The sequence below is a fragment of the Rhodamnia argentea genome, chromosome 5 (genome assembly GCF_020921035.1).
Source record: "Rhodamnia argentea isolate NSW1041297 chromosome 5, ASM2092103v1, whole genome shotgun sequence".
In the NCBI taxonomy this organism is placed as follows: Eukaryota; Viridiplantae; Streptophyta; class Magnoliopsida; order Myrtales; family Myrtaceae; genus Rhodamnia; species Rhodamnia argentea.
The window spans coordinates 28,424,497-28,445,258 of record NC_063154.1 but is presented as its reverse complement, the minus strand read 5'-3'; the positions used below and the strand labels follow the sequence as shown (position 1 = coordinate 28,445,258).

Genomic DNA, 20,762 nt, shown 5'->3' with positions numbered 1-20,762 from the left:
TACTCCAAACTGAGGTGCTTATGATAAATTTACCTCAAAATAATTTTGGTGGTCAAAAAATTAATAGATGGTAAATTTATCACAGATGATCAACAAATTAGTTTGGTGGCTACTGAACAATCGCTATTAGCCACCAACAATAAAAGATGTGAGGTCCTAGCCATGCCGTGCTCAGGCCGGACCATCCCATTTGCCACTACTAGACGAAAGCTGTAAAATAGTACCTAACCACATACCTAAATAGTGGCATTTTGTATTGAATTTTTTTCCGCAATTAATGCTATTAAGCTCGTTAGATAACTCTGGTATGTTTTGACTTAAAATTTCAATTAAGCTAGAAATTGACTTATAAATATACTGTTAAAAGGCGAGGAATGCAAAATGTTAACGCATGGACTCTTCGTTCTAACACCAAACATTAAGATGTTAAGAAAGTACATATGAACCCTCGAGGCTACGAGAAACCTTAAAGAAGCGCCAAACCTGAGGCATTCTTCCTAAAATGGAACCACAGAACCGAAACTACCAACAAAAAACAAGAGAACATGAACAAAAAAGAGTCTCCCTTTCACCGATTCGCCATTGATGGATGAAGGACGTATAATTAGGAATCCCGCATTCATATCGACGCTGTGGACCGCCTATAGTAATACGTCGATCACCTCGATCGATGTGAATCTGGCCCCTACCACCGTTGCTGAATATGGAGACTTTGAACACGTTATCTTCCGTATCGATGAGCTCAAACAGGCAGGCATTTCCTTCACACAAGTGAGTTTCTGTTGCAAATGCAGACCAACCAGCAGAGAACGCCGCTCGCTCTTTCTTCCATGTTAAGAGCTTCACCAGCCACGGTCTGCCTGAATACCTAAGAGTAGCCGTTCCCGTGTTTTCTTGAACATGTTGCCTGACGAATTGATTGGGAAAAGTCTGCAAATGCGCACGTGTTTGAACAACCAATCTATGCCGAAAGAAGGACAATGATGTAAGCAAACACTTTCGGGAAAAAAGCACACGAGGCCATATTTGCAAGATTCAGATAGCAATCATAATCGAACTTGATATGTGGCAATGATGGATTAGGCTCAAAGATAGTATCAATTTATTCAAATGACACTGCGTATCACCATTTTGAAGAAAGGATGCTCCGAATCAAATTCTCTGGCTAATTCAGGAGTAGTGAGAGGCCCCGGAGGAGTAGGATCACGAAATACCGGTTCAAGATGGTCCACATTGCATCTAGGCCGTTCGTACCTTCCTGAAGTTAAAATGAGAAATTTAAGAGACATTATTGGAGTGAATGTTATTTTAATTGACTATGAAGATCTTTAGCATAGAATTCATGTCATGCCATAACTAGCCTAAGGTTTCACTTCAGACAGCGTAAATCAAGTGCCTACCTGCACTACTGAAAATGTGGACTTTGAACACAACATCATCCCTATCAATTAGCTCGAACACGCAGACATTTCCTACACGCAAGCGAGTTCCTCTCGCAAATGCTTCCAACCAGAAGAGAAAATCGCCCCATGGACTGAATGTGGATTGCTCCAAAGCTTCACCGGCCACGATCTGTCTGAATGCCTGAGAGTCGCGAATTCCTTGATTTCCAGAATGTGCTGCATGATGAACCTACGAGGGACAGACTGCCCACGCACACGTTTGAGCAACCCATGCTTGGCAAAGAAAGAACCCAGCAAGCAAAATGTAAATTGATACGGTAGTTTTAATACCTCTAATCAACAGTCTTAACAGGACAAAAGTAAAAAAGTCAAAGTCTCTGTTCACAGAACTATCATGATGGGTTGAGGATCTTTGCCCTTTTATACAAACAGCGAAGAACATATCCAAGGAAAATGCTATGTAGTTTCCTACAGAAATCCAATCAGCTTAGGAAAAAAGCCAGAATAGTGATGAATTAAGCTCTCGATCTTACCACGTTATGCTTAATATAAGATGGCCGCATCACCACCTCGAAAAAAGGATACTCTTGAGGCAAATTCGCTAGCCAATTCGAAACTAGAGAGAGGCCACTGATTCATAGAACCACCAAAAACCAGCTTCGAACTGCTATCTCTGCTTCTAGACTGTCTGACCCCATCTGCTCTTTAAAAAAAACGAAAGTATTTAGATTACGCCAATTTGAACTTTCATCAGTTGATTTACTGAACATATTTAGCGCAGAAAGGAAGAAAAAACCATCATGGAAATCAAACTCTTAATAAGTTGACCAAACGAAAAATTCGCTTCTCTTCACTTTAGAAGTTGTAACTACTTTAACCACAATAAGCATGACCGAGATCACTATGTTATCAGTCAACATGAACAAGCTTATCAAAAGGTTCTCAAGTACATGAAATAGAACTAACAAAGCAGAGAGCGCTGTAAGAAGAAACACGGCTCATAAAATGACAAGTCATGCCTTTGAGATCACGCGATGAGCAGCTTGGACACGGCTGAGAAGATGATGAATGAGGTTCGACACTCATTTTTTGACGAGGAGCGGAATCCACCGAATCTTCAACTTCTACCACATCCTCCCTATTTGGCAATATAAATCCACTCCCAAGGTTCGATATGCTGCTCAAGAAGTAATTGATCTCCGAAGCGCTCTTATCAAACATCATCACGCAAAAAGTGGAGTTCCCTTTATAATTGAAAACTGTGAGATGACCTTCACCAATGGAGTAATGCTGCATAAATTCTCGCCACCATTTCCACAACCAAACCACGTCGTCATTATGCTTTTCTATTCCTATAGTCCAAGTCGAACTGCCCGGAACCTTGAGTAGCACCAAGCTTGAGAGATCCTTTCCATATCTTGCTAAGAATTCTTTCGGAATTCCCTATTAAGGAAAACTCAAAAGTCATAGGTCCAGGACTCGAACTCATCAAAATTAGATCGAAAATGCAGGTAAGGAAAGGTAGAGCACTGAGCAAATTTTAAGTTCGGCAACAGGGCGATGAAAGATTGGTTTGCACACAAGCAGCGTGTAACCCGGCAAGTAAGGATTGAGTTCTAGTTATAGTTGCTTCATTTGACGAGAAATAAGCTAGAGAGACCCAGCAGCTTTGCCCCCACTATCCTTAGCCAACCAATCCTCAGTTCCAAGTTAAAGAACTGAATTTTATCTAGAATGATTCAAAATAAAACCCTTTTTCTTCAGGGTTTTTGCTCTTTCTTTCTTTACGTACGAGGGCTACAGTTCTAAACCAAGACACCAGAGCTGAACCATATGAAACAGACTGTTCGGAAATGCGGTACTTGCGAGCTTCCCAGATTCAAGGGTGTCGGAGAGAATGATCTTGAAGAAGTGAGGACTCTCAAGACGACGTCCAGTCGCGACATCTGGGTCGACACCTTCATTTTCTCTCGGGCGACGACGACCGCAAGCCATGTCCAGTTGTGTCACAGTGGTCGCTGAAGGAGGAGGAGGAGAAGGAGCAGGGGATCCGTGCGATTTGCCTTGTCTCGTGTTCTTGGGGCAACCTTCTCATAAAACTTTCTAACGCTAGCTATAAAAAAATTCTAAATAACTGCCCGAAACTCCTCTCGCTTTTCCAAATAAAAAGCCGAGTTGATCTTTAGTTTAAATAAGAATTTAAAATGACATAAGAATTTTAAATAAGAATTTGAAATGGTCATAGAATCTAAACAAAAGGGTCTAGCACCAACGGCATTTTCTTTATCTATTTTCTAAAATATGAAAAATAATAAAAAGTTAAGAAAAAGAATAATAATACAGGCAAGAGAGACCGCCCCACCATCAATGGGGTGTCGGCTACGGTCAATGAGGTCACTAGTGCCCCGATAAAGGTCAGCAACCTCGCCAACCAAAGTAGGTGTTCTCCGGAACGGGGAGCTGAGAGGGCCGTGGCCCTTGGTCAAACCTAGGCGAGGGCTGACGACCCACTTGCGACTTTGTCCTAGTTCTGTTTACTTTATCTTTCTTAATTAAAATAATATAAAATGAAAAAAAAAAAAAAGTAAATGATAAAAACGCCTTTGAGGTCGATCATTTTTTAGATTATATGATCACTTCAGGCTCTTATTTGAAATAAGATTCACTTCAGGTCCTTATTTGAAACCACATCACATCTTTATTTGATAAAATGATGGCACTTCAAACTTTTATTTGAAGTGATTTTCATATTTGTAGCTCTCCGATCATAAGATGTGGTGGTTTAAGGACTTCCTCCAACTAGAAACGGAAGAAAACATGACCTCGAGATGACGGGCATGGCATTCTTTGGACCCTACCTTTGTATTTGGTGCACAAGGATACCTGAATCACGCAGACTTAATTTGGTGCATAAGATGATGAGCGAGATCATTCAGTAATGCTCCACAAACAGTCATAGGAGCAAAGATCTTTCACTAATTTGGTGCATATGATGCTGTTTAACCAACCAACGCTGCCAGAAACTTCAACAGTGACAAGACGCAAATAACTTCTTACTAGATCAAAGGAGGCATGAACTAGTGTTAGCTAATTAGTTTCTCGAGTTCCTCTCGGCAACGTAAACAGCCCATAGCACGACACTTCCGTGGTTCGTCTCAATCAATGCAAATCACTCCTTTATTTGCATTCCTGAAGACGGAGACTCTGAACACGATATTGTCCCTATCGATGAGCTCGAACACGCAGACATCTCCTCCGCGCAAGCGAGCTTCTCTTGCGAACACGGGCCAACCGGCTGCCAAGCATGCAATGTGGAAGCGCCGATAGCCATAGAGCTTCACCTCCCATGATCTGCCGGAACTAACAAGAGTCGCCATTCGCGGGACTTCCCGAACGTATGTCTTTATGAACTCCCAAGGAATGTTCTGCTCACATAGTAGTTTGATGACCAACCAATGTATGGTAGAAAACGAGTATAAGATAAGCATGCAAATTCATGAGCCAAGCATAGAATATAGCTCTGGCTTACCAATTTTCGGTTCATATGATTTGGCAACATCACAGCATGAAAAAACGGGTGCTCCGATTCAAATTTGCTAGCTTTTTCATGAGCAGTGACAGGAGTCAGACACGGAAGAGAACTATGAAAAGCTGGTTCCGAAGAGCTCCCCCGGCATTGAGGCTTTTCGATTTCGATCCGACCTGCATTACAAAGAGGAGAATTCTCGTAAGCACCGGTATGAAATTTTCACGAATGGACACTGAAAGAATTCGACATGGATTGCAACGTGGTCGCTTTCAAGCTCTTCCCAGAAGATATAACCAAGTAGAATTCGCACCTCCCAAATGATTATCTCATCAATCAAAGAACAAACAGATTCTGAATAGGTTTCTCTGGGATTTGAATACTGACTAAGAATAGGAAGAATGTCTGCAGAAACATAACTTATAAAGCAACAAGTGACGGACAGCTCCAAATTTAGATTGGAATGTGGCGCCATCAGCGACGGCGACCGTGCATCCAAATTACCATGAACTTACAAACCATACAGAAAATTCATCATCTTCGAAGGCTCGTAACTGAGAAATAAAAAGGTAGAAAAAAAGTGCACCTTTTTAATGGATTCATCAGTACTGAACTGAACAAAAGACTCATAATCATGAATACTGGATTCCTAGGTGACAGAGACCTGTCAAAGCAACACTTGTAGTGTTCATCTCAATCCACATAAATCAGGTCCCTTACCATCACTTCTGAAAATGGAGACTCGGAACACGATATCATCCCTATCGGTGAGCTCAAACACGCCGACATTGCTTAATCGAAGACCGGTTTCTCTTGCGAATGAGGGCCAACCGGTGGAGAAAAATGCCGTTCGTCTGTGATAGTAGCTCCTCAGCTTCACTTGCCACGATCTGTCTGAGTACCTAAGAGTCGCAACTTGCTTGTTCCTTTGAACATGTTTACTGAAGAATTCCCAAGGAATGGCCTGCCGAGTAGGTTTTTAACGACCAGTATATGATTAAGAAAGGAGACAGAATAAGGACACACTCATGAGAGAAACGTGCACGAGATGTGATTTACGATACATTATGCCAGTTTGAGGAGGTTTTTACTTGCCAATGGAAGTTACCAATCATAACCACTTAACCTACAATTTCGCATCTAAATGTCAGAACATATGCTCCTGGACGTAATTGATGCCACAAATTTTTAGACAAGTATAGATACGATTCATATTTGAATTTGACTCATACCATGAACACTTCAAGGAGAATAACAAGTCATGTGGTTTCCCACACAAACTAAATCGACTTGGTGAACACTGGAATATAAGATAAAATGCATACTGAGATCACGTTTGAGTTCAATGTCTGCCACCGAAGAATAGAATTAGGGATCTTACCAAATATTTGCTAACATAAGAAGGACGCATTGCCACTTTGAAAAAGGGGTGGTCCGATTCAAACCCCCTGGCTTTTTCATGAGCAGAGACTGTGGTCAGACATGGAGAAAAGTGAAAAGCTGGCTCGGAAGAGCTCTCTCGGCATTGAGACTGTTTGATTCCGATTCGACCTGCATTCCAAAGAGGAGAATTCTCTTAAGCACAAGTATGAACTTTTCACGAATTCACAATGGAAGGATTTAACATGGATCGCAAATCAATATGCATAATCATTTTCATGCTCTTCCGAGAAGATATAACCAAGTAGATTTCGCGCCTCCCAAATCATTATCTCATCAATCAACAAAAGAGGCAGCTTCTTAAATCGTTCTTTTGGGATTTGAAAACAGATTAAGAATAGAAAACAGCATTTAGGACCCATTGTCAAGCAATGTGGGATACGTAAAATTTTGACCACGCACATTTGCGAAAGCGATAACTTTGCTCTAATACCATGTTAGAAAGTCAAATCCAAAAGCTTAAACTAATAAATGGAGGGAGACTACATGAATGTAAAGAGTATTTAGGACCCATTTTCAAGCAACGTGGGATTACACAATCAACAAAAACAAAGTGCACTTTTGATGGATTCAGCAGTACTGAACTGAACAAAGGAGTTGTAATTAGGAATACTGAATTCCTAGGTGATTTAGACGGCTCAAAGTGACACTTCTAGTGTTCATCTCGATCAACATAAACCAGGTCCTTACCATCACTAGTGAAAATGGAGACTCTGAACACAATGTCATCCCTATCAATGAGCTCGAACACGCAGACATCTCTTACACGAAGACCAGTTTCTCTCACGAATGAAGACCAACCGGTATAGAGAAACGCCATTCCTCGGTGTTCATAGCTCCTCAGCTTCACTTGCCACAATCTGTCAGAGTACCTAAGAGTCGCAACTTGCTTGTTCTTTTGAACATGTTTCCTGAAGAATTCACAAGGAATGCCCTGCCAAATAGGTTTTTGAACGATCAAAATGTGATCAAGACAGGTGATAAAATAGGGATACTCTCACGAGAGAAACACGCACGTGATTTATGATAAAAATTGCTTGTTTCAGGAGTTTTAATCAACCAGTTTTACTTGTCAAGGGAAGTTATAAATCACGACCACTTAAACTGCAATTCTGCGTCTAAATGTCGAAATATATGCTACTGGACAAAAACTGAAGTCGTCAATTTTGCAACTACATATAGATATGAATCATATTTTTGACTCATAACATGAACACTTCAAGGATAATTACATGTGCGGTTTCCTATACAAGCTAAATCAACTTGGTAAACACTAGAATATAAGACAAAATATAAACAGCGATCAAGTTTGAACTCGATGTCTGCCACCGATGAATAGACCACGGGATCTTACCAATTTATTCCCGAACATAAGAAGGCCATATCACTGCTTTGAAAAATGGATAGTCGGATCCAAATTCGCTGGCTGATTCAAGAGCAGAGACTGGGCTCAGACATGGAGAAAAGTGAAAAGCAGGCTCAGAAGAGCTCTCTCGGAGTTGAGACTGTTCGATTTCGATCAGACCTGCTCTCCAAAGAGGAAAATTCTCATAAGCACCAGTATGAACTTTTCACGAATTCACAATGGAAGGATTTAACATGGATCACAAATCAATATGCATGATCATTTTCATGCTCCTCCCAGAAGATACAACCAAGTAGATTTCGCACCTCCCAAATTTTTATCTCATCAGTCAGCAAAGAGACAGCTTCTTAAATGATTCTTTTTGGATTTGGAAACAGATTAAGAATAGAAAGAATGTCAGCAGAAACATAACTTATAAAACAACAACTGACTGAAACCTCCATATTAGATCTGAATATCGTGCTATTAATGGCAGTGGTTGTGCATTTAAATTACTAAGAACTTCACAAAACATACAGAAAAACTCATCACCTTGGAAGGCTCATAACTAAAAAGACAAAACCGAAAACTATTAGAAAGTCCAACCCAAAAGCTTAAACCGAATATAAAGAGCATTTAGGACCCGTTGTCAAGCAACGTGGGATAATATTTTACAAGCGGCACGTGAAATTTTGACCACGCACATTTGCAAAAGGGATAAGCTTACTCTGATACCATATTAGAAAGTGCAACCCAAAAGCTTAAATTAATAAGGAGAGACAGACTACATGAATATAAAGAGTATTTATGACCCATTATCAAGCAATGTGGGATAATACTTCAACAAAAACAAAGCGCACTTTTTATAGATTTAGCGGTACTGAATTGGACAAAGGAGTCGTAATTAGGAATACTGAATTTCTAGGTGATTTAGACGGCTCAAAGTGACATTTCTAGTATTCATCTCAATCAACATAAATCAGGTCCTTACCATCACTAGTGAAAATGGAGACTCTGAACACAATGTCATCCCTATGAATGAGCTCGAACACGCATACATCTCTTACACGAAGACCAGTTTCCCTCACGAATGAGGGCCAACCGGCAGAGAGAAATGCCATTCCTCGATGTTCATAGCTCCTCAGCTTCACTTGCCACAATCTGTCTAAGTACCTAAGAGTCGCAACTTGCTTGTTCGTTTGAACATGCTTCCTGAAGAATTCACGAGGAACCGCCTGCCAAGTAGGTGTTTGAACAATCGAAATATGATCAAGAAAGGTGATTGAATGAGGACACACTCATGAAAGAAACATGCACCAGATGTGGATTTATGGAAAAAATTGCTTGTTTCAGGAGTTTTAATCAACCGTTTTTACTTGTCAATGAAAGTTATCAATCATAACCACTTAACCTGCAATTTTGCGTCTAAAAATGTCAAAGCACATGCTCCTGGACAAAAACTGAAGCCATCATTTTTTGCGACTAGATATGGATATGATTCATATTTGAATTTGACTCGTACCATGAACACATCAAGAAGAATAACATGTCATATGGTTTCTTACACAAACTAATCAACTTGGTAAACACTAGAACATAAGACAAAATACAAACAGCGATCAAGTATGACTCGATGTATGCCACCGATAAATAGAGCACGGGATCTTACCAATTTATTCCAAACATAAGAAGGCCGCATCACCACTTTGAAAAATGGATGGTCCGATTCAAATCCCCTAACTTTTTCAGGAGCAGAGACTGGGCTCAGACATCGAGTACGGTGAAAAGCTGGCTCCGAAGAGCTCTCTCGGCATTGAGACTGTTCGATTTCGATCCGACCTGCATTACAAAGAGGAGAATTCTCATAAGCTCCCATATGAACTTTTCACGAATTGATGATGGAAGGATTTAACATGGATCGCATATCAATATGTGCTCTCAGTTTCATGCTCTTCCCAGAAGATGTAACCAAGTGGATTTCACATCTCCCAAATCATTATCTTATAAATCAACAAAGAGAATGCTTCTTAAAAGATCTTTTTAGGATTTGAAAACAGATTAAGAATAGAAAGAATGTCTGCAGAAACATAACTTATAAAGCAACAAGTGACTGACACCTCCAAATTTAGATTTGAATATGGCGCTATCAACGACAGTGACTGTGCATTTGAATTACTGACAACTTCACAAAACATACAGAAAAATTCATCATCTTGGAAGGCTCATAACTAAAAAGAAAAACAGAAAACAAAGTGCACTTTCTATGGATTTAGCGGTACTGAGCTGAACAAAGGAGTTGTAATTAGGAATACTGTATTCCTAGGTGATTTAGACAGCTCAAAGTGACACTTCTAGTGTTCATCTCGATAAACATAAATCAGGTCCTTACCATCACTAGTGAAAATGGAGACTCTAAACGCAATGTCATCCCTATCAATGAGCTCGAACACGCAGACATCTCTTGCACAAAGACCAGTTTCTCTCACGAATGAGGACCAACCGGTAGAGAGAAATGTCATTTTTCGGTGTTCATAGCTCCTCAGCTTCACTTGCCACAATCTGTCTGAGTACCTAAGAGTCGCAACTTGCTTGTTCTTCTGAACATGTTTCCTGAAAAATTCCCGAGGAATGCCCTGCCCAGTAGGTTTTTAACAACCAGTATATGATTAAGAAAGCTGACAGAATAAGGACACACTGATGAGAGAAACACGAACCAGATGTAGATTTACGATAAAAATTGCTAGTTTCAGGAGTTTTAATTAACCGCTTTACTTGTCAACGGAAGTTATCAATCATAACCACTTAACCTGCAATTTTGCGTCTAAATGTCAAAATATATGCTACAGGACAAAAACTGAACCCTATATTTTGCGACTAGATATGGATATGATTCATATCTTTTACTTAAACCATGAACTCTTCAAGGAGAATAACATGTCATGTGGCTTCCTATACAAGCTAAATTAACTTTGAAAACACTAGAACATAAGACAAAATACAAACAGTGATCAAAGTTTGAACTCGATGTCTGCTACCGATGAATAGAGCACGGTATCTTACCAAATAATTCCGAACATACGCAGGTCGCATCACCACTTTAAAAAATGGATGGTCTGATTCAAATTTGCTGGCTAATTCAAGAGCAGGGAGAGAACTTGGACCTGTAGAACCACAGAAAACCAGCTCAAGATGACTTTCTCTGCATCCAATCTGTTTGATTTCGTCTGCACTTAAAAATTGAGAACTGCACTAGATTTTATCAGTTTACTGATTATGACATTCGGATTGATCGAAAAGTAATGTAATCCATTTTCAAAGTAAAGATAACTCAATGCAGTAAATTTGTCACCACCTTCATCTTAGACATAACTAAACTAACTACATTGTCTCCATAGTTTATTAAATCAACACATAAAGAAAGCTTCTTAAAAATCTTCAAAGAAATTGAACTTGAAAACTGAGGGAAAGAGAGTTATGCCAAGAAAAAGAAAATGTTGGAGAACCACAAGTCACACCTCCAAATTCTCGTGACGAGCCGTTTGAACTTGGCCAAGGACGAGGCACGAACCCCTCCGAATCTTCGATTTCCACAACATTTTCCTCTTTCCGAGAGACGAATTCGCCCTCGGGGCTTGCTGCTGCGTGACTTTGGATGCTCAAGGGATAATCGATCTCTGAAGCGCTCTTATCGAATATTATCACATGGAAAGTAGAGTCCCCTTCATATTTGAAGACTATGAAATGACCATGACCTATGGAATAATGCTCCATGAACTCTCGCCACCCTCTCCACAACCAAACCACGTCATTGTCACTCTGTTCTAGCTCCACAGGCCAGGTTGAACCTCCTGCAACCTTGAGAAGCACCAGACCCGAGAGATCTTTTCCATGTCTGCTTAAGAAGCTCTTTGGGATTCCCTGTGATGAAAACTCATGGTGAATGCATTGCACTTGTACGAAGCTAAATTTCAAGACGCCAAAAGAAAAGCAAGGCAGGGAAAAAACAGGGGACGTTCTCGACGAACAGCATGAGTCGTGAGATCTCAACAAGACGCTGAGCACGACGAAAGAGACGCACGAGGGTGGAGGAAAAATCGAAAACTTGATGAAGATAGCTGATGGATATGGAACGAGCTGTGAAGGGTGGACAAACTTACAAGCTTTCCAGATTCGAGGGTGTGGGAGAGTATGATCTTGAAGAAATGAGGGCGGCTTGGTCGAGTGGCGGGAGTCATCTCCCGCTCGGCGCCTTCGTCCTCTCTCCGGCGACGATGGCAACGACGATGATGACGGCGAAGTCGAGCCATGATCAATCTCCGGTGACGGTGACGGTCTGACTTCCGAAGAAGGAAGAGAGTTGGCGCGTCGAGTGGAAGCAAAAATTACAGAAATGATGTACCGTCAGCTTTCCTATCCCCATCTTGTCAACAGATTTCATATTTCTCTCTTTTAAGATTTTCTGACCAAGTTTACGAAAACTTTAAGTAAAATTACAGAAATGACTCGTATGAATTTTTGGCAATCTCATCTTCAAATTTTTAATTTGTTGAATTCTAAACTCTTAGTAAATATTTTTCAACAAAAAAAATATTAATAAAAATTTAATGCAATCTTTTTATTTCTCAAATGACAAATCAAATTTTATCTGATAATGCTAGTTTTACAAACTGAGTTGAGTTAAAAAAAAAATGAATCAGTATGTCAATCTTTATATCCATCTATTTTAGAAAAGGAAAAAAAATTAGGGCATCTTACTAATATTGTTTGGTGACGTGGATTATTATATGCTGATTTAAGATGGATAATTAAATTTTGATAATCAAAGTATAAATTTTTCTATTGTTATCTTGTTCAAACTTAACATGTCGGAAGTCATTTTAGCGAGAAAATATTTTGTGCTAGGTATTCTTTACTCACGCCCACTTAAAAATTGACATGTGTCCACTAATGTAGAATTAAATTTAAAAAATGATTTTTTGTTTCGAAATATATTCAGCCACTGAAGCTTGCATAGATGCTTATAGAGATAGCTTCGTTGCCTAGTGAGATTTGTTCATCCATGGTCATCGTTGGCATCGATTGTCCAAGCCGAATCACTCCATCCTCTTCATCGTCACTCGCAGCGACGGAGGAACCGCCACCGTCGGCTCCGGATATGGAAGTTCGCAAGCTAGATGTGGAGACGCCGCTCCACGTTTGGACCAACGGCCACACCGGTGGAGCCATGGACCAACAATGCTCGTGGCAATGGGCAGGCCGGATCCGGACAGACAACGAGCTGGACGACCGCGAATGACGACGGCTTGTCTTGAACGCGCTAGAAGAAATTACACCGAACTATCAAAACTTTTGAGATGACGCTTGTTTTCGCTCCTGAATTTTTTACTGTTACACAAAATTATCCGCAGTGTTAAAAGAAGATCTCCGGAGATAGCCGCGAGAACCAATGTAAAAGTGACCAATTTCTTTATCGGAATATGTAAAACTTATAAATAATTTTAGATTAAATACACTAATTGTAGTTGATTTATTATTTCCTTTTAATTTTGTTTTCTCTCAATTTTCTATATTTTTTTTCAATTTCACTGTAATTAAGGGGAATAGAAAGATTTCCTACACGAAACGATATGAAAAAAAATATATTTTTTACCTCTTGAAAATCACATGCATCGCTCATACTAACGGAAAAATAACAGAGAGCTAACGAAAGTTCACGACGGTATTGCGTACAATCTCCAAAGTTCGGAGGACTTATGTGTAATTTCGGGTTGCATTTTTTTAATACACGTGGATAACTAATCCTCTGAAAAATAAACAATTTTATCATACAAATCAAATTAGACTTAATGGTGAAAAATCTCAATTTTGAAGATTGAAGGATGCGCCCATTTCCGACAGGTACATTATTTTTTTTTATTATTAAATGACATGTATTTATCCGTTAAATAACCGCCGAGACACGTTTGTTATTACGTATTGACTTGTTTTTAACTCTGAAAATACAATTAATTAGTATCACGATCATTCCAAATAAAATGACTTATCCCTTATTTAAGGAATAACCGCAGCAAAAGTCCTAATCGCGAAAGTGCAATCAAGTCCTAAAACTTTTCAAAGGATATGGTCAATTCTTAAAACTTATCGAATTAACGCAATTAAGTCTCTCTCGTGACTCGTCTAATTTGACTAATTGAAAAAGTTATTAAATGGCTTTTTTTTTTAAACTTTTGAAAGGAGGTGTGCTAATGTGTCAACTATGTCAACCATTTTAGAGGGAAAAATTTAAAATAAGGGTCTAAATTACCTTCATTTTCTAAATATAAAGGCTTAAAGTGCATCTTATTTTAAATAAAGGCTTGAAGTGCCCTCTTTGTTTTAAATAAAGGTTTAAAGTGAATATTATTTCAAATAAAAGTCAAAGTATCAATATCAATCTTAAAAAATGGCCTAACTCACCAACTGATTAAGGACACTTTTTTCATTTTATTTTTTAATTTTTCTTTTTTTTTTTAAAAAAGTGAAAGTAAAAAAAAAAAAAAAAAGGAAGAATAGACAAGTGAGAGGGCTGCCTCTCACTAGTGGGGCATCAAGCCCGCTGCCTCGGCGAGGGCTAGCGTGCCTTCACCAAAACCAGAACCAGGCGAAGATGGGCGACCCTTGCCTCCGGTCGGCGGGATTACCGGCCCTCACTAAGGCGCTAGCGACCCCGCCAACAATGCCTAACGCCCCAGGGGCGACCACAGACACCCGTGTGTTCTTCCGCCCTCCTACCTACATGTTCTCCTCCTCCTCCTCCTTCTCCTTCTTCTTCTTTAGGTTTTTTAGTTTTTTTATTTAATTTACTAAACATTAAGTTTAAATTGTATTTTTATGAAAATGCCCTTAATTAATTGGAATATATACACGGCTGGCAAGGTCAGGCCCTCATCTAAAACGTACATGGCCACTTTAGGCCCTTATTTGAATTAATGAGCGCACTTCGTGCCTTTATTTGAAATGCAATCCACTTCAGGCTCTTATTCGAGAAAATGAAAGCACTTTGGGCCCTCATTTGAAATTTTTTCAAAAAAAAAAAAGTAATTAAGGAAAACTGAAAGAAGGTGCTCAAGACCATGGCTAAAAGAAAGACCGAAAGGAGGTGCACATTGAATAGAAAGGTGCTCAGGGCCATGGCTGCTCCAGCTACATGGAGCTTGACCATGACACTCAAGATTCATTGACTTTAGGCCACAACCACTCAAGTTGCTTCGTGCTCCCAACCATGGCCGCTTGAGTTTCGTCAAGCACAGACATGGCCACCCAAACTTCTAAGCTTCGTCAAGCTACAGCAATAGCCATTGGAGTTTCGTCGACTTACATCCCTAGCCACTCCAACATCATTGAGCTCGACCATAGTCACTCCTATTAGGATCGATGCACAATCACAATGAAGTAAAACGTAGTGGGAAAGAGAAATTAAGATATGAGGTTTTATCCTGGTTCATTCTTAAACTATGACTACATCCACCAAAGGATTCCACTATAATTAGTACATCATACGTTTCGTTATATCACTCAATTACAAATGAAAAAGAATATATATATATATATATATATATATATCAGTAGTTATTCATGAAATCAAGCCCAAACTACTAATGAAAAACTAGAGGCGCTACCCTCTTGAGACCCCCGTTGGGGCAGCTTTTCCAAATCCCCGCTCGCTCAGCGTAGAGCGGGACCCACGTACTTTCCCGAGGTGTATGAACCATACCCCAACAACTCCAGCTTCCAAACTTCTTCAAGCTCACAGACATGGCCGCCTCTAAATTGTTGTCTGTCTCCTCTTTATCGCAACCATGGTAAGCATTTCTCTTCTCTTCAATCATATGTTTCCATGGAGTCAATGCTCTCGGCAACATAGCTTTGTAGCAAATGAATCAAATAAATAATGTATTACCAAAAAAAAAAAAACATAAACGGAGAATGAAAGAAGAAGATGAACACTAAATTGGTTTCCCTTACACACCAAAAATTGCGACCCAAGAAATTAGTTTGATTTAACGTAAGAAGAAGATGAACTTTTGAAAAGAAATAGTTTTATTTTTAACGTTGAACTAAAGAAGATGAACAGTAATTGTTTCGTGAAGGTCTAACTGATGAACAATCATTATTAACGATACAACTTTATTTAGTTAATGAAGGAAGATGAGCAAGTAAAACTTCTTGGATTTTTATGAACTAGTTATTTTTTGTATTTTGTTTGTTATGTAGTTTTTTGTCCTTTTTTCATTATTTCAACTTTCCAAGTTTTGTTTTTCTGAAGTGATGCTGGAGGGGGCGACATTGCTGCCACGTGTTTTAAGAAATTAGTAAAAAATCACATCAATATATTTCGTTAATCGAATTACATTGAATTAATCCAGCAATTTATTTATACTAAGTTTTTACATTTTAAAATTTGATTGTACTTTTCGAACATCTTAAAAAATTTAATTGTACTTTTTCAAATAAACTTTTAAGACTACCTTTTTCAATAAACCTAATTTTACTTTCTCAAATTTTATATTTTAAAATTTGATTGTTCTTTTCCAGTGAACTTTTAGGATTTCTTACCTCACCTCGATAAATTCGACAAAAGAGCATCCAATACTGCCTTTTCCTACAACCTCCCTCGGGCAGTGTAATTTGTGACGAGACAGTGGCTTGAAGAAATAAAAAAGGACGAAGAGGAACAAAAAAGAGAAGACATATCGTCGCTTTCATCTCTGCTTTACCTTTTAAGCTTTTCTTATTCATTCTTTCTCTGGAGACCGAAAGAAATGTCGTTTTTGCTTTCTACAAGATCCTCTCTACTGCTAAGGACCGGAATCATTGCGCTCGTTTGCGCAGCTAGAGAAAGGGCAGAAATGAAATTTTTGGAGAAACTGTGAAATCTCACGTTCTCTTAGATCTCACAAAGCTTTCAATTTTCTCCTTATTTTTCAGGCAAATTTCCTTTCTCACCGGACCACTTACACCTGCCACTCCGGCTGTACAATTCCACCCCTAGCAATAGACATGGCCGGTTCGGCCAAACCGTCGGTTCCGGTTCCACGAAAAGGTGGAACCGGCGGTTTCGGGTAGGTTCCAGTTCGGAACCGCCGGTTCCCCAGCCCAACGACTCTTTCCTCTGTGCCTTCCCCTTAAAAAAAAAAAAACGGGTCGGAACCAGCTGTTCCAGGCCCATTTGGCCATGTCTACCTGGCATCGCTCGTCCTCTCTCTCTCTCTGTGTGCATGTGTGTATATGTGTTCACCAGTGCCACCGGCCTCAAGCTCAATATGCTCTCTAAGGTTGCCCAAAGGTTGGATGAACATTCACGGTAGTCACTATGAACATATGATTATACATCATACTTTGAATAACTTTTCGATCGAAAAAGTCAACCTTGAAAAAAAGTATGATTGAGCGGCACAATTTAGTTGCACACTGCAAGAGCTCTCCAATTGCACTGAATTTACCAAATTAGACGACCAAATCTCTAGATATTGCGACTTTTAACCATTTCAAAATAAACGAAGCAAGACAAATTACGATTTTGATGGACCGACGTGATTCATAAGCTTTCCAATTTCTTGAGAATTGCATTAATTGGAGCTTTCTCGAGTGAGTTATTGTGATATTTCATACGGTTGATTTGTGCAACTCGATTGACAAAAACCTACACTCTCGATACATATGTTAGCGGTCTGTTCTTAGAACTAATCAAGTTGATATTCTAACATTAATTGTGGATTAGGTTGTGTCGAAAAATGACCTTCACTATACTTAAGTAGTCATAATGTGTTGCTAGAGTCCGCTTATGACTTGTGGGCCAAAAAATGTTTTGAGCACATTACTAATATTTAACGAACTTACAGGGTCGCACACAATAGCGAATTGAATTCATATTTTCTTTGCGCCTCAATCCACTTAAGAAGTAGATTTTAATTTATTCTCATATTCTAAATATATACGTGATTGTGCATGTTATGAAATAACAATTAAACGCACGATTAGAGATAGACGGTTTGGCGAGCCCGAATCACCCGCTCCCACTTCTTTTGTTACGTGTAAATATTGAGGTTATATATAGACATGGAAAAACCCTAGAGATGTCGGACGTAGAATCAAGAAAGTCTTATTTCGAAGGAGAAAAAAAAAAGACAAAGAATCATTATCTGTTCTTAGATCTTTGAGATAGTCTTAAAGAGCAAAGGCAATCAAGCTAGAGAAGCTCCAAGATCCGTAAGTTAGTACTTGGATCGTTAGAGAATTCAGTTCGTGTGTATGGATACCGTTAGAGGCGCAACAATTGTGGCGCTAATCCAAACACAACCGACTGTCAATTTATCTTCGATCCGCAAAATGTACGTCTTGAACATCTATTTATTTCAATATACACATGGATCTTGATTAAGGTTTTAGTTTACAAATATATTATGCTATGTTTACTAGTCTCTCAACCCTTTTAACACATTTAGAAATCGAACTGCATTTATGAAATCTTTGAGTTGCTACCTTTTTGGTGAGCATGAAAATTAACTTCATTGGACACGAATCATACTATTTGTCCTCCATCAATATTTGATCAAACTTCAATTAAAAAATATATATTTTTCATCCTTATGATTTCACGCTTTTTTCTAATTCAGACTCAGTTTTTTTAATCTGTCCAATCAAGTGCTTTTGCTTTAAAATTTTTCTAATCAAGTCCCTCCTACACCAAATCCAACGAGACAACTAGTATGGCTGTTGGACGACGCATTACGTGACTAGAGTTCTAACAATATATTGCATGTAATGCTAACGGATGGTAGATTTGTGTCAGGAGTGCCAGTTTGGAATTTTTGGAGAGACCAACATTATTTTAGGGTAAATGTGTCGAGAGAGTACTAGTTCATGAATTTTTTTTTTTGTGAGACGAATATTAATCTAGAATGAATGACTCATGGGGTACCATGAAATTTTTAACTTAAGTTTGTGTGTTTGTGTGGTATATTTTAGATTTCGTGTTATTCTTCATAAAATAGGAAAAGTTCATGCTTTTTTTTTTCTTTCTAAATAATGGAATTAGCTTAGAAAGAGCAGCCGATCTCGAGTCTCAAAATGATAGTTACTATATGCAAATTGCTTCACATGCATTCTAAAATTTGTTATCATATTCAAATTTGTACGAGATTTACCAAATTCAAATTACAATTTTTTTTCCTTGGTAGTGCTAATATTAAATGTGATTTTGATTCTCATATTCTAAAAATTTAGTAATTTTATGAAGTTGGCCTGCCTAATATTGATGAGACCCATCTATGCAAATAATAGAATTGATGTTTTTTCCATGACTTTCCAATTATTGAATTAAACTTATTACCTTATATGATTAGATTAGATTCAATCCCTCCAAAATTAGGATAATAATCAAATTTCATTAATTAATCTCCCTTTAAAAGCCCTGCGAAGCACTCGCTTTAACGTTAGCCAAAGAAGCACGACTTCCCCAAACGGACGTTGAACCCCCCCACCTAGCTCGAATAGTCAGACCCGCATGGTTCTCGAACATTGCAAAAGGGCAGCACGCATCCGATGGCTCCGATTCCTCTTACCGACAAATATGTTTGTTGCTCTCGTGTCGACCAAGGCATAGAGCGGCGGCTTGTCACGTATCTTGACTCTCACGGAATATAGAGTTGTTGCATTCGAGGATTTCTTTGGCAGTGATCGAGTTTTCACGGAGTTGAGAGTCTTTATGCCTCCGAGTCGCACTTCTCTTGTTTCTTCTTGTGGCTCCCGTCACCTTCCTTGGCGACGAGTGCGTTAATCCTATTCTTGTTTGGACAGAGTTGGGTCCCATGAGGACCTTTGTAGACGAAGCAAGGAGACGACGGAGGGTGCTTGAACTTGTCTCCATTGCCAATGCAGTTGCTCTGGGGCTGTTTTCCCCGATGTTGGTAGGGAGGTTTAGACGATCGTTCCCCCAATTCTTTTGATGTTCAAGAGACATGAAGTCTTGCGCTTCTTTTCGACCATATGATTGATCGGTTGCACTAGCAAAACCTCAACACGTGATAGGAGGCTATGTGTTCCTTTTTTTAAATTTTCAATTTTAAAAAAATAAAAATGAAAAATAAAGAAAAAAGTCAAAAAATAAAAAAGGAGAAATGACAAAAAAATCACTCTTAGGTCAAGCCATTTTTTGAGATTCTATGGTCACTTCAGGTCTTTATTTGAGAAAATAAGATCACTTCAGAACCTTTATTTGAAATTCCCCCCAAAAAAAAAAAAAACAAAAAGGGAAGAGGAACAAAAAAGAGAAGACATATCGTTACTTTCATTTCATCTGTGCTTTACCTTTAACCTTTCTAATAAATTTTTTTCTTGGAAACCAAAAGAAATGTTGTTTTTACTTTTTACAAGATCCTCTCTACTGCTATGGATTGGAAACATTGTGCTCGTTTGCGCAACTAGAGAAAGGGGAGAAATGAATTTTTATACTTTTCATCCTCATATTAGTACTAGTAGTAAAAAAAAAAATTCTTATAGTTTCACGCTTTTTTCTAATTCAGTCTCGATGTTTTTAATTTGTCCAATCAAGTACTTTTACTTTAAGAATTTTCTAATCAAGTCCCTCCTAGACCAAATCCAACTAGGCAACGAGAGTATGGCCGTCGGACGACGTCATTATGTGACAAGAGTTCTAATAATATATTGCACGTAATGCTAACGGATGGTAGATTTGTGTAAGGAGTACCAATTTAGAATTTTTCGTGAAACAAAAATTATTTGAAGGCTAATGTGTCGAGCAAGTACTAGTTTGTGATTTTTTTTTTCTGTGAGACGAATATCAATTTAGAATGAATGACTCATGGGGTACCATGAAATTTTCAAACTTAAGATTGTGTGTATGTGTGGTATATTTTAGATCTCGCCTTACTCTTCATAAAAACAGGTAAAGTTCATGCTGTTTTTTTTTTTAATGAGATTCGCTTAGAAAGAGCGGCCGTTCAAAATGATAATTATTTTATGCAAATTGCTTCACATGCATCCTAAA

The 20,762-nt window shown here is 38.7% G+C and overlaps 1 protein-coding gene and 1 pseudogene across 1 annotated transcript; both read right to left on the bottom strand.

The window, feature by feature from the left end:
• Nucleotides 1-466: 466 nt before the first annotated feature.
• On the bottom strand, nucleotides 467-3,477 carry LOC115731310 (annotated as a pseudogene).
• Nucleotides 3,478-4,558: 1,081 nt separating this feature from the next.
• On the bottom strand, nucleotides 4,559-12,021 carry LOC125315301 (putative B3 domain-containing protein REM15). The gene is made up of 10 exons (XM_048279752.1): nucleotides 11,872-12,021; nucleotides 11,230-11,632; nucleotides 10,775-10,875; nucleotides 10,104-10,347; nucleotides 9,384-9,553; nucleotides 7,060-7,303; nucleotides 6,311-6,480; nucleotides 5,650-5,893; nucleotides 4,933-5,105; nucleotides 4,559-4,828 (listed from the first exon to the last, which is right to left on the bottom strand). The coding sequence occupies exons 1-10, from the start codon at nucleotides 12,019-12,021 to the stop codon at nucleotides 4,559-4,561; spliced, it is 2,169 nt and encodes a 722-aa protein (XP_048135709.1).
• Between the last annotated feature and the right edge of the window lie 8,741 nt (nucleotides 12,022-20,762).